At 55.1% G+C, this 12,864-nt stretch overlaps 1 protein-coding gene across 1 annotated transcript in view; it reads left to right on the top strand.

Moving 5' to 3' along the window:
* The window catches only part of RGS3 (regulator of G protein signaling 3), a 120,264-nt gene that overhangs the window by 53,724 nt on the left and 53,676 nt on the right, over positions 1 to 12,864 (top strand). Inside the window, 2 exon segments of the mRNA XM_038553190.1 lie at positions 5,001 to 5,044; positions 11,809 to 11,931. Coding sequence (XP_038409118.1) covers positions 5,001 to 5,044; positions 11,809 to 11,931 — 167 coding nt within the window.

Below are 12,864 nucleotides of genomic sequence, written 5' to 3' on the forward strand. Positions count from 1 at the left end.
GCCCCTGAGTGGGGAGAAGCAGGTCACCTGTCTCTGGGCCAGCTCCTCTTGCAGGGTGGCCGCAGGCAGCCTTCTGAGTAAGCTCCGCTGCAGCAGCTCCCACCCTGGCTCCCCAGGGCCTGCGGGGGGGGGGGGGGGGGGGGGGGGGGGAGCAGGTGAGAGCTCCGGCAGACTCTGCCCAGGGCTTCCCTGCCCCGCCCTGTTTCCCTCAGACCCAGCTTCCCCTGCTCACCCCTCCACCCCCTTCTCCCAGCCCTGCCACCCCCCTGCACGCATACCCCGCCTCAGACAATCAGGACCCAGTCAGGGATGGGGAGCCCGATAAGATGCACAGGCTGATTATAAGACCCAGACCTTTACTCAGTTGTGCTCATCATGCTCCTCACCCAGGTCTGGGGCCATGAGCCCTGGATGCTCATCTGCTCAGCCTCCTGCTAGAAGAGGGGAGGGGAAAGAAGAGAGGCTCAAACTGGCCATGCTTTGTGATGGGACTGGAGTGGGAGAGAAGAGGCCGTGGAAGAGCAGAGGGTCAGAGCTGGGAGTTTGGGGTCTGGGCTCTGCTTCGCTGCTAACGTGCTCTGTGACTTCAGCTGGCCGGCTCCCTTTTCTGGACTCTGGTGTCTCAGACTGTGAAGGATGGGTTGGACCCATCCTTGATGGTCTTTCCCAGCCCTGACGTGCCCTGACAGGAGGTTGCTGTGAGATGGTAGATGGTGCCCAAACATCCTGCCTCCACCCCTTGGGGTGGGCTGGGGGTGCTCGGCTGGGGATTGGTTGGCTCTTCCCCTCCTGGAGCCCTCAGACCCAAGCCTTGAAGTTAGAGTCTGGGTGAGCTCCGTCTTCCACTGGGTGGTGGCTGGTCCGAGTGGGTGGTGTGGGGCCTCAGGTGTTGCAGAGGACCTTCCAGATGCTGAGCTCTTGTGAGCAATAGCCTTGTGCAGACATGGCTTCCTTGAGCTAGAGCCCACATCCTCTCCCTGCAGATAGATGGTAGGCTGAGGGTGGCCAAGGCTGGCACCCCTCAGGAGAGAGGACCACGGCCAGCAGAGCCTGCTGGCTTGGCATGGGTGTCGAGGTGTGTGTGTGTGAGTGTTCACGTATTCTGGACTTGCTGTGACGGTTTGGTGCAGGTGGTTTGGTGTAGACGTGTTGTCTTGCCCTTCTCCAGCCCCTTCTCCAGCAAACAGTGAACATGGCTCTCCAGGGACAAGTTTCGGTGACACTGAGCACACAGGTGCATGTCTCATCTCTTAGATTTTCCTCCAGACGTTGGTGGAGCCCCTCCCTCCTCCCCCTGCCTCCACTCCCCTGAGACAGGCTTGTGGTTCCCAGGGCTCACAGAAATCCAGTGTCCCCTTCTCCTGCAGTTGGAGTTGGGGCTGTGGGACCCAGGGTCCTGAGTCCTGGCACCTGGCCTCCAGCCCATCTCCCACTGCAGCAGCGAGGGCCTGGGTGAGGCTTTTAAGAGATCCATCTGGGGCCTCGGCTGGAGCTTCTATTAACAGAATGGCCTCTGATTAATGTTGCTCATGCCTCCCAGGTGTGTCAACATGCATAGAAAGTTCAGTTTGGGGCAAAGAGGATGGTAATAAGGAGCACACCCTGCCTTTCCTACGGGCTGGGGCTGACAAGGGCTTTTCCTAGCAGGGGGGACCCTATGCCACCCAGGGAGCAATGACTGCCGTGTGTGACTTGCCTGAATGGAGCTTAGCTCTGCTGGCCAAGCATCCTCCCAGGGCCTAGCACGAGGCACAGAGCATTGTGAGTGCCCAGTGAATGTCTGTTGGCTGAATGAATGCATGAGCGACTAGGAGACTAGAAGTGCTGTGCAGCTCAGGGGCTGGGGCACACTTCTCCAGGGCTCCCAGCTGGTGGTGGCCACGTAAACTTCGCCTGCCCTCCTCCCTAGCATCCCCAAACTACAGCAGGTCTGAATGGCAGCATAATGGGAACAGGCGGAGAGTTGGTGCTAACAATTGGGACATCTCTGATCATCCAGGGCCCATTGTGGCCTCTTCCTGTCTCTGCCACCCACTGGCTTTGCTGGTCTTTATATTTCTCTCTCCCAGGGGCCAGCATCCCGCCCACAGTGTGTCTTCCTGGCCTGCTCTGTTCTCTTAGGATGGCCTGGAAATGTCCAGCTGATTCTTGGGCTCTCCATCCACCACGAGGGAGCCAGGTACCCAGTCTCGGTAACTCAGCTGCTTAGGGTTCCAGCTGCTGGAACGCTTGGAGTTAAATTTAGTCAGCTGACATTTGCTGAGCACATCCTCCAACCTCACCTCAGTGCCAGCTGCCTCCAAGGCCATGGCAGGGGGAGAGACACATTCCCACCTCTGGAGTAGGAGTGCAGAGTCTGGTGGGATGCAGAGAAGTAAAGGGGTGCGGGGCAGGGGGAGCAGAAATGTGACGCACTGGTTGGAACTCGGGCTTCAGAGGCAGCCGGCCTGGGTTCGAATCTCAGCTCCACCCGTCACTTACTGCATGCCTATACAAATTGTTTTCTCTCCCTGGGTCTCAGTTTCTGCAACTGGAAAATGGAAACAACACCCCTCTTGGCTTTGTCACGCAAGCATAGGGAGTGCTTGGCGAATGGCTGAGTTTGGGATCTCAGACCAGGCTTGAGAGGGCTCTGGGAACATGACAGAGGGATCAGACTCGAGTGAGGAAGCCATCTCTGGGCCTCTGGACCTCTCTCTGCACGGCCCACAGTCCTTGGTGGGAAGCAGGGTTCACCCAGGAGCCAGTGACTTGCAGTGGAATTTCAAAATGATGAAGGTAGCTGGAGTGTTGGATGGAAAACCCAAATGTGTGCTGCCTCCAGGTCTCTTTTCTTTGTACTTCTCCACACTCTGGAAAGCCCAGGGCCCGGTCTAATGTCCCAGAAGGGTTTCTGACGGGGTGAGGTGGCTCTCCTGGGTCAGCCACCACTTTTCCGCGGCTACGCCTCCTTCCTGGCACCCTGGGCTCCAGGGGCTTGCTGTCCCTTGTTGAGGCTCTGAGCCATGCTGAGCGCTGCCCCCATTCCATCCTTCTCTCAAAGCGCTGCCAGCACAAGGCTGTGATGTGGAACAGACTTCAGGGAAGGTTTGGGGTAATGTAGGAGGGTGGTGGCAGGGGGTGTCACAGCCCAGGAAGTTGTCAAGCAGCCGTCAACCACCCCCTGCCATTGGGAATATGTCGTAGGCTGAGCCTCCCCCAACCTCTCGGCCTCCTGTCTCCCCGAGGCTCCCATCTCCTTGGCTTTCCCCTCCCATCTGGAGCCTTCTTTTCTCTCACTGCCAGCTTCTAAAACCCACATTTCTGTTATTTTCTTACATAGATCTTTTTGTTTCTCCCTTGGCACTAAGATCTGCTTCTGGAAAGCCAAGGAGGCATCCAGAATGTTTTCTTAAACAAAAGAAACCACCTCCCCTTGTCTCCACCCTCAGCAAGGCAAATAGTTGGTGGAAGTTTCCAAATGAGAGGTTTCTTAAACATGATGAGCTTCCTAGGGGGGCCCTCCCCGTCCCGACCCTCCTTTAGGTGAGGAGAAGTAGAAGGATTTCTTCTGAGTCCAGAGTGAACTCCCCTGCCACCCCCGCCATCCCCCTCCCCCCCATTGGACTATTGGACTATTTTTCTCTGGCTCTTGCTGGCACCCCTGGCCCTAGGGAACTGCCCGTATGCTTGCTGCAGGGGGGCCTGGTCTTCACCCACACGAGGGCCTTCACTCACTGCTTTTCTTAGGAGTTGGCTTGCCCCACTATCTCTGTTACCTGGTTAGCTTTGCTTTGCAACCCATTTTGGTTTATCGGACAATTTCTTCGATTCAAATGTGTGTTGAGCCTCAGTTTTCCCCACACGAATCATGGATGCTAGTGGCCCCTGCGTCCTGGGGGTTGTTGCAAGGGTCGAGCTTCTGCACGGACAGCAGATGGCACAGCGGTCGGCACATGGCCCTGTAAGTGTGTGTTGTTATACGTGTGGTATGGTTGTTTCTCTCAATAATGACTACCTGCCCAGTGAAGTCAATTGCTTGAAATTCAGGAAATTGCTAACCATCCCTGGTCTGTGCCCCGAAGAATGCCCCGGTGGGGAGTGATGCCAGGTTCCGAGGAGCAGCCCACAATGGTCAGGGAAGGGGCAGGGCTTCTTCCTCACACTTGCTATCCCTTGAACCACAGCTTGTGCTTCTGCACGTCTGTGCCTTTGCCAATGCTGTTCCCACCTCCCGGAGTGTCCTTCTTCCCATCTTGCATTGAAGTTCAAGAGGATCCTCCTCCAAGGAGCCTTCCCCAGCAGCCAGGGATCACCTCTTGGTCTTTGTGTTTCTGAAGTGCTGGGACCAAATGGGTCGTCTGTAGGTTCTCTGCCTTAGCCCCTCTGCTGGAGGTGCGGGGAGCCCGACGGCCCCTCCCAGCTGCCTCCCAGGTGGAGAAGTGGAGGGTGGGCAGTTTGGGATTGGAAATCGGGGCTCTAGGAAAACACACTGAGGGGCTGGGCCCAGGCTGGGAGGCCATCTGCGGGTGACATCCAGACCACGACTGGGGATCTCGCTGCACAGCCCACACATTCCTAGGTCCATCCAGCAAGTTAAGTGGCCCCTTGTTGAACCCTTGGGAGCATTTCAAGGAAAACCCAAATGTGTGCTGCCTCTGTGTCCCTCCGTGTCCCTCATGGCAGGGAGCATGGAAAGACCGAAGCCTTCTGAGGCAGGTGACAGCTCCCTGGACCTGTGCCCAGAGGTGTTCCTGGCTACCTGTCAAGGGAGTGGGACTGCAGCATCCCTGGGGTGATGCAGACCTGTGGGTAAAGCCCTTACTGCTGTGCCTCCATCTGCTTAGTTCCTAAGTGGGTTTCCCTCCAGAGATTTCCCTGTCCCCTGTGCCTGCTTCCTTCTTCCTCTTTTTCTGGAAGGTACTGCACACAGGCTTCTGGGCGAGGCAGCTGGCAGTACTATAGCTGCTTAGACTGTGTTGCCGACTCTAACGCAAGTCTTATATTTTCTTTCCTCCAAGGTTCTTCAGAAGACCTGAAATTCTGTGTGCTGTACCTAGCAGAGGTGAGTCCTTGCCTCTGGATCTGAAGAGAGAGCTCTGTGGCCTGGTGCTAGTGGGAAGACATTGGTCTGCGTCTAGTCCTGGGTTCCAGTGCCAGGCTCCATGTCATCTCATACCGTGGTCCTGGGGGGTTTCCTGCCCTAGAATGGGGTCAGGAGTCCCTACCTCAGTGTCTCTCACCTCTGCGTGGAAGAGCAGTGGGCACAGAAGTGCCTAGAAGGGGGGTACCTGGGTGGCTCAGTCGGTGAAGCATCTTTCATCTGCTAGTCGTGATCCCAGGGTCCTGGGATCGAGCCCCACATCGGGCTCCCTGCTTAGCGAGGAGCCTGCTTCTCCCTCTCCCTCTGCCGTTCCCCCTGCTGGTGCTCTCTCGCTCTGTCCAATAAATATAGAAAATCTTAAAAAAAAAAAAAAAAAAAGAAAAGAAATGCCCCGAGGGGACAGAAGGACATTGTGATCCCCCAATTAGGACCCTCTGGTCTCCAGCACCTGCAGGGGTCAGAGTGAGGCTGTGGCCTGACAGCTATGCATCATTTTCTTTACTTGGTTGGTAGCCTTGCTTCTGGAGATTTGCCCTGGTTCTTGTGCCTGCCTCCTTCTCCCTCTTTTTCCAGGAAGTACCACCCATGACCCCTCCTGCAGAATCTTGTCAGCGTTTTAAAGGGCACGGATGTAATTGCACGTTTACCTGGGCCAGCTAATGCAGGCTAAAGGAAACATTGAGTGTCTGCGCTTTGGGGCTGGAATGATGCCCACTCCGTGTGATTGGTATTCCTGGTTATCTCAGTCTGCTCAGAAGCACGTATGGGCGGTGCTATGCCTTTGCTGAACAAAAGCAGGCAGACAACTTACTGCTTGATATACTTTGGGAGATAAAATATTATCAGACCAGGGCTTTAATCACAGAAGTCCGTGGTGATGAAAACGTTGATTGCTACGGAGCCATAGAAACTCTTGAATTTTCAGCCAAATTTCTATTCCCAGTCTCATGTCTCTGCTGATAGGAGCAGGGGCAGTATCCATTCTAAGCAAGGATTCGTTAGACCCGTTCCCAGCCTCTGCTTCTACTTAAGTCTGTTCCATCTAAAAGTCCTGGACACACCAGCCTGTCTGGTGGGACAAGATGCTGTGGGCAGGGCATGGTCTACACTCGCTGGCCAAGAGGAAGGTACCCTTTGGAGAAGGAGTGTGTATGTCGCTTACGATTAAAAATCATCCTTTTAGTTCCTGGCTATGAAAAGGGGTTCAGGCCTTCGAGAGAGTCCCCTTGGCTGAACAGATGCCTGGAAGAGAAGGCGGAGTTGACCAGTTAGCTTCATGGGAGGGCAGAGCATTTTAAAGGGCAGTGGACATTGTCGGAGCTGAACTGAGGACCTTGACTGCCTAGAATGGCGACCCAAGGCCCAGGAAGGCATTGGATGTCTTCCCCTGGTCGGCACATCTCCACCAGGCACAGGAAGTAGCTGGCAGAGGCGCTTCAGAGCCCATGGGTAGTCGATTCCACAGAGCCCAGCCACCAGCCTAGCAGCTGTGAACGAGGCTGGGAAAAGTCAGAGCACTGGCCCCTCAGCCTCACCCCTCTGGATTCCAGCTCTCCCTGGCAGGGCCTGAAATGAAGCTCCAGGTTCTTTAATGCTAGGAGAGCTTCCTGCCAGGCTGGTTTGTTTTGTCCAGAGAAAAGCACTTCTGCTTATTGGCTTCCAGGGAACTGTGACCGCCTAGCTCTCCAAAGATTGATGAAGGGATATTGATTCAGGGCCTTTTATTTCAGTTAAAGTGCCAGGAGTTCTGATCCAGAGGGGCTGGAGATTGGAGCTCACAGGCAGCCAGAAGCCTCTTTTCTCCTAAGAGGCTGTTGTGAGAGGCACATCTGTAACGGGAAGATAGGATGCCTGCTTGCTCTGTAGCCCCACATAGGTTCGACATGATGCTTTTGGATCCCACGGGGAACCCCAAACTCACATTGTCACTGGACCTTCTGGCAAGTGGTTTATCTTCATTGTCTAACATGCAGGAAGCACCCAGAAAAGAAACTGGGGCAAGAGAGTCAGGAGTTTGAAAGGTTTTCCACTGCATTCCAAAAGCCTCAATTGCCTGGGGAGGGGGTGGGTGGGCAGCAGCTTTGGTTGTTTCCTAGCAGTAGGTGCTGGGTGGCATTGTCCTAAGTAGTCCTTGGCCCTGGAGTCTCTATTTTCCTGGACAGGTATCCCTCAGCCCCTGCAAACCTGTGGGACAGACACAGCCTCCTACTGGCTTGGGAACACCAAGGTCACTGGGACAAACGGCATGTCGGTCAAGAACCATTCTCTTGGGATCTGATCCTGGCTCCATTAATTTGAGAGTCTGTGCTTTGGGGTTAGGAAGACCTAGACTTGAATCATGGCTCTGCCATTTCCTAACTGAGTGATCTGGGCCAGTCACGTACTCCTCTCTGAAACAAGGCTGATGGGGCCTACCTGGCAGGGCTGTTGTAATGATTAAATGAGATTCAATAAGATACCCTGGTCAAGGCACTTAGCACAGAGCCTGGCACAGGGTGAGTGCTCCATAAATGGTAGTTATTGTTATTGTCAGCTTCATAACAGGGGGAGAGCTTTTCATATTCATTTATTCTCCATTAGAGACATCACCAATGATTTATTGACCTTTTAAAAAGAAAGCTAAGAGGAATATCTCATGTTCCTTGTAATGTACATACAGAGTTACACAAACGCGGTAAGACTGCAGGCTCTAGGGCAGGGGACAGACTCTGAATCTCCTTTCCTGAGGTCTCCCGGGGCCACTGACTTACCCTCTCCAAGCCTCAGTGTTCTCATCTGAAAAATGAAAGGCTGTGCCTTTCCTTCCTACCTGTGTCATAAAGTCATTAGACTTAAATGAGAGGATGTTTGTCAAGGCAAGTGAACAAACAGTAGCAGGAGGGGTTTTAGTTCCTACGAAGATAATACTAATTCAAGAACAAGGAGATATGGCAAGACAGGTTGTTTTTTTTTTAAGATTTTATTTATTCATTCATGAGAGATACATGCACACACGGGGGGAGAGAGAGAGAGAGAGAGAGAGAGAGAGGCAGAGACACAGGCAGAGGGAGAAGCAGGCTCCATGCAGGGAGCCTGACATGGGACTCGATCCCGGGTCTCCAGGATCAGGCCCTGGGCCGAAGGTGGCACTAAACCACTGAGCCACCCGGGCTGCCCAAGACGGGTTTTACAGAGGCCGGGAGCACCCAGGTTTCTGGCTGGATTTGAGGATGCTCGTGTTTGAATGCAGAAATCCAGGCCCAGTTCTCCATCAGGAGGCCCCTTCTCTGAGTGAGTTACATGAGGATGCTTTTAAGGCTGCTTATGGCCTCGACCCTGGGTCCTGGTATGTGAGGGCATGGTGTGCAACGGCATTGAAACCAATGAGTTAGATCACTCGGGATTAAGAGAGACTGTTCATATGCAGGGCAGCCAGGCAGGCAATAGGTCCTTGATTTGACAGATATATACAGATGGGAATTCAGCTACCCTGGAGGAAGTTGGTTCTAAGCTTTCTCTCTTGACTAGATCAGCCTCCAAAGCTCCTAGAAAGGAGCCTTGGGAGCAAGGGCCTCCCCAACATGTTTGCCCATCTAAGACAGCCAACCCCTGGCCCCTGGGGCCAGGCGTGGGTTTAGGTCTTTGGTGCCTCAGAAGGCTTCTGGATTCTCTAGCATTATGGGGCTTTCAGCTTCAAGCTCTCAGAGCCAGAGACTCAGCCCTGAACTCTATATTGAGATAGGTCATATGGTCACCATCCCAGGCAGGGAGAAACACGATTTTCTAAAAAGAGATTATCTACAGGGCAAGGAAGAGGAAGTGGTTCTTGTGGTTGTCAGTAAAATGGAGATAATCACAGCCTTTACCTTGCAAGGTTATTGGAAGTACTGAGACCCCCCTGGCGAAGTGCTTAGCACTGTGTGGGGTATGGCATGTGGGGGGTGGTGGTGACTCAAGATGAGTTTGCCGGCAGCCCTCTCACTGTGAGGGGAGGCTTTCCTGCACTTCTGTAGAAAGGCACACGATCCTGGAGCTCAGAGCAGTGTAGAGTAGTACAAAAAGTTACCAGTGAGCTCTGCAGCTGCTCTGAGACCCACTGGCTGGCAGGGCTCTTTGAAGGCTTTCGTGCTCTGGTTGCTTCTGGGCCCAGTCTGCAAGGGGGAGCATTCCTGCCAGGGGGCAGTGACTCAGCAGGCCTCCTAGGGGCCTCTCAGGTTTGGGGGATGAAATCTCAGCGGGTGTTTCTCCAAGGCTTTGAGTCTTGCTTCTGGGACTTGCTGGCAATAAGAGTTGGAGGAGCCCTTAGTTCTCATTGCATGCTCTGAGCCATGGTTTTCCCTTCCCTTGCTTTTGGGAGCAACCGTCTAAGCCCTTCCTACCTCTTCATGAGATTGTCGAGATCAAAATGAGAGCATGGATAGGAAAGCGCTCTTTAAAAAAAAAAAAAGAAAAGAAAAGAAAAAAAAAGGAAAGCGCTCTTTAAAACTGATAATTAGAGAAAATGAATTGTTATTAAGGCAGAGTTCCTGCTTTGGAACAGAAAGAGAAGAAGAGGTTTGGCTCTGGGAGGTTAAGTGATGTGCTGAAGCCCAAAACGCTAGGTCGAGGCAGGGCCAGCTTTGTGGAGAGATGGCCTGTCTAGGCTGGAAGGGACCATGGTCCTTGCCTCACCCCTCACCTGGCCGGGGAACATGGTGAGACACGTCCTGCCCTAGCTGGCTTCCCTCTGGGGAATCCTGGGGTCTTCATTGCTGGGCCTGTCCTTCCCCTGCAGCAGACTGGGGGCAGGGGGTGGTTCTGAGAAGTGGAGGGGATCTGTTGTTAAGTGGGACAATTGCCTCATCACATCTGCCCAGTTCTCTGAAGCCAAAGGGTGGCGATTTCTTCCCTCTCTGATGCTTTTAGGAAGACCAGCGCCTGAGCACTTTGGGGCAGGAAGGAACGGCTGGCATGCTGGGAACACTTAGCATGGGAGCCGACCCCACCCTGAAGGGTTGGGTGAACGTCCCTGCATGCTAGTCGAAGATGCTGGTAGCCATCCCAGCTCAGAGCCATTGCATGCGCTGTTCCTTCTGCCTGGAACAGTTTCTCCCAAGCAGTTGCCTCGCCGGCCTATATGGTTCAGGCCTTCACCCTAATGCCACCCCTGCAGAGAGGCCTTCTCTGACCACCAGGCTCAAGCAGAACCTCTCCCTTTTGGCCTTTTCACAATTGGTAATGATATTATTCCATTGTTCAATGGTTTATGGTCTCTGCCCCAACCTGAGGGCCAGGGCTCCGTGTCTCTTACTTGCTTCTTACCCCCCCACGACCTAGTACAGCCTCTGACATGTAGCAGGCGCTCAGTAAATATTTATTAAGTGAGCAAAGGACTGAGTAATAACAACAGTAGCTGCTCTCTGTCGAGGCCTCGGACTGTTCTCGTGACTTCCCTGCTCTCTCACGAGCACCAAGAGGGGGTGATGTCATTACCATTGGCATCTGACAGGCTTTCCTGAGGTCCACAGCTAGGAAGTGGCAAGGCTGGGATTCATTCAATCCTTGCCACTTCCTCCTAGCTGTGGACCTCCGAGAACGACTGCAATAGAAGTCCGAGGAACAAGGACTGCCTAGAAACACTGCCCTTTTCTCTGTTCCAAGCCATCCAGCCCATGCTCTCAGCTCCCCGGCAGAGCTCATGTAATCGCAGCCCTGTGAGGTTATAATCAAATTCCAGTGGAGTCAGAAAGAGCCTGCAGTCCCCTGACCAGAGTGTTCTAGAGTGGATGATCGCTCTGGGCGTGCTGGACTGCCCCCCCCCCGCCCCTCCCCCCAGCATTGTCCAGCTACCCCCATCCCCACCCCTGCCCCAGGGGGGCCCCCCTCCCTGGGTCTCAGCAGGCAGCGCCCTGGTGCTTGTGCCAAAGCCGGCCTGCCTTTGACCTCATCCCGAAGTCCCTCCGGGAGCCAGAGCTTACCGAGGCCATCACTGGCCATGCACCGTGCTGGGCCCAGATGGAAAAGGCCTTTCTGGAAGGACTTTCTAGTCTAGTTGGGGGGACGAGACTGCACTTAACAAGGTTACATGGCAAGATGAGATTGGAATGACAGCAGCGCTCGGGCTGGAGTCTGTCATTGCACCTGATGGAGCTGAGGAGCCCTGGGGCGCCCCCGGCTCCCGTGCCAGGCACTAGTACGGCCGTAGGGGCCACATGACTGCACCTGCCAAAGACTTTCTCAAGGGACCTGAGTTTCTGTCTGAGTTCTGTTGGTACGTCTGTCCACCTGCCCATCTAACCTTGCCCTTGTGATCAGATCTTGCACCGAGGTGGGGGAGGGGGTGCCGTATGAGTGGGAGCGGGGTCTGGGCTCCACAGAGCGTCAGAGGCCTGGAGACCTTGGCCCTTTGGGTTCCCCTGTGCTCCCCCAGCTGCTGCCTTGTGCTGCCTGTCCCCGGGGGTGACCTCACCATTTCTGTCCTGTGGCTCTCCACAGGCCTCCACTGTGTTGGGAACCAACGCCTCCCGCCCTTCCCCCCATCCCGCGGGCACACCGCTCCCTCGCCAGCTGGCCCCCGAACCAGCTTCCCTGCTCCTCTGGCTGCCTCGATGTCACTGGGGATTAGTGTGCATTTGTGGCTTTTAGTGGGCCCTCCCCTCCCTGCTGCAGCCTCACCCTCTGGAGCCCAGGGATGGGCTGGGGCCTGGGAGCCCCCTGAACCAGGGAGCAGCCCTGACCATCCTTTTCTCTGTTTTCCCTGACGTCAGAAGGCAGAGTGCTTATTCACTTTGGAAGCGCACTCGCAGGAGCAGAAGAAGAGAGTGTGCTGGTGCCTGTCGGAGAACATCGCCAAGCAGCAACAGCTGGCCGCTTCGCCCCTGGAGAGCAAGGTAAGGGCCTCACCGGTGGCCACAGCCCTGGCTGCCTGGCTTCCCCTCGGCCAGCCTCGACCCTCATGGCTCCGATTTGAGCTTGGGACCAGCTTCAGCTTAGGACTTGGATCTGAGCAGCAAGCCCTCGGCAGGGACGCCTGTGCTTGAATGTCTCTCCCCTTTGGCATCTCACTGGGTCTACAGAGTCGGTTTTGCGTTGCTCAGGTGGAGTGACAGAGCCTGATGGGGCATGGCCATCCGTTCTCGGCTCTGTTCGATGGCTTGCCTATGGCCAGGTCTCATTTGGGTTGGCCTGCTGCTGCCTGGCATGTCGTGCCCAGGGGGAGCACACTGGTGTTTAACACTGGCCGAGGGCAGGCATCTTTGGGAGGAGGTATCTGCGTCAGAAGCTGTCTAGTTTGATGCAGGCCACGGCCAAGTGGACCCAAGTGGAGTTTGCTGGGGCCTGGGTGCTGGCCAGCAGAGCATCCGGGAAGATTAGGGCCTCCCAGCAGAGGCTGACCTGGGATAGGCGCCCCTCAGCTGGCCCGGTGCCCGTGGAGGGGATGGGAGCCAGATCACAGCCTTGCCCTTTGTCGGCTCCATGCCAACCACAAGGCACAGTTGTAGTTCCCATTTGTGAGTCACGCAGGTGACTTCTCTGGTGAGAGTGTTGGCCATTTGGGGATTTGGTCTGGTTGGCTGTGTAAGGATCTGAGTGGTTGGTCTGCTGGCTCAGGGGGAGAGGATGAATGAAACTGCGCGGCAGTCGGTAGACTGGCTGCCCTATTTCTTCTCCCCTGTGCGTTCAGCGGGCATATGGGGGCTGCGGGGACAGGCCTGCTAAGGCAGGAGGTTTCTGGCAGCCTCTGGAGCGGCCGTGGGGGACAGCAGCTCCCCAGCTATCCCCTAAGGAAGGGAATGATGGTCTGAGAATTCTGGAATCTCAGA

This window comes from Canis lupus, chromosome 11, assembly GCF_011100685.1.
Source record: "Canis lupus familiaris isolate Mischka breed German Shepherd chromosome 11, alternate assembly UU_Cfam_GSD_1.0, whole genome shotgun sequence".
In the NCBI taxonomy this organism is placed as follows: Eukaryota; Metazoa; Chordata; class Mammalia; order Carnivora; family Canidae; genus Canis; species Canis lupus.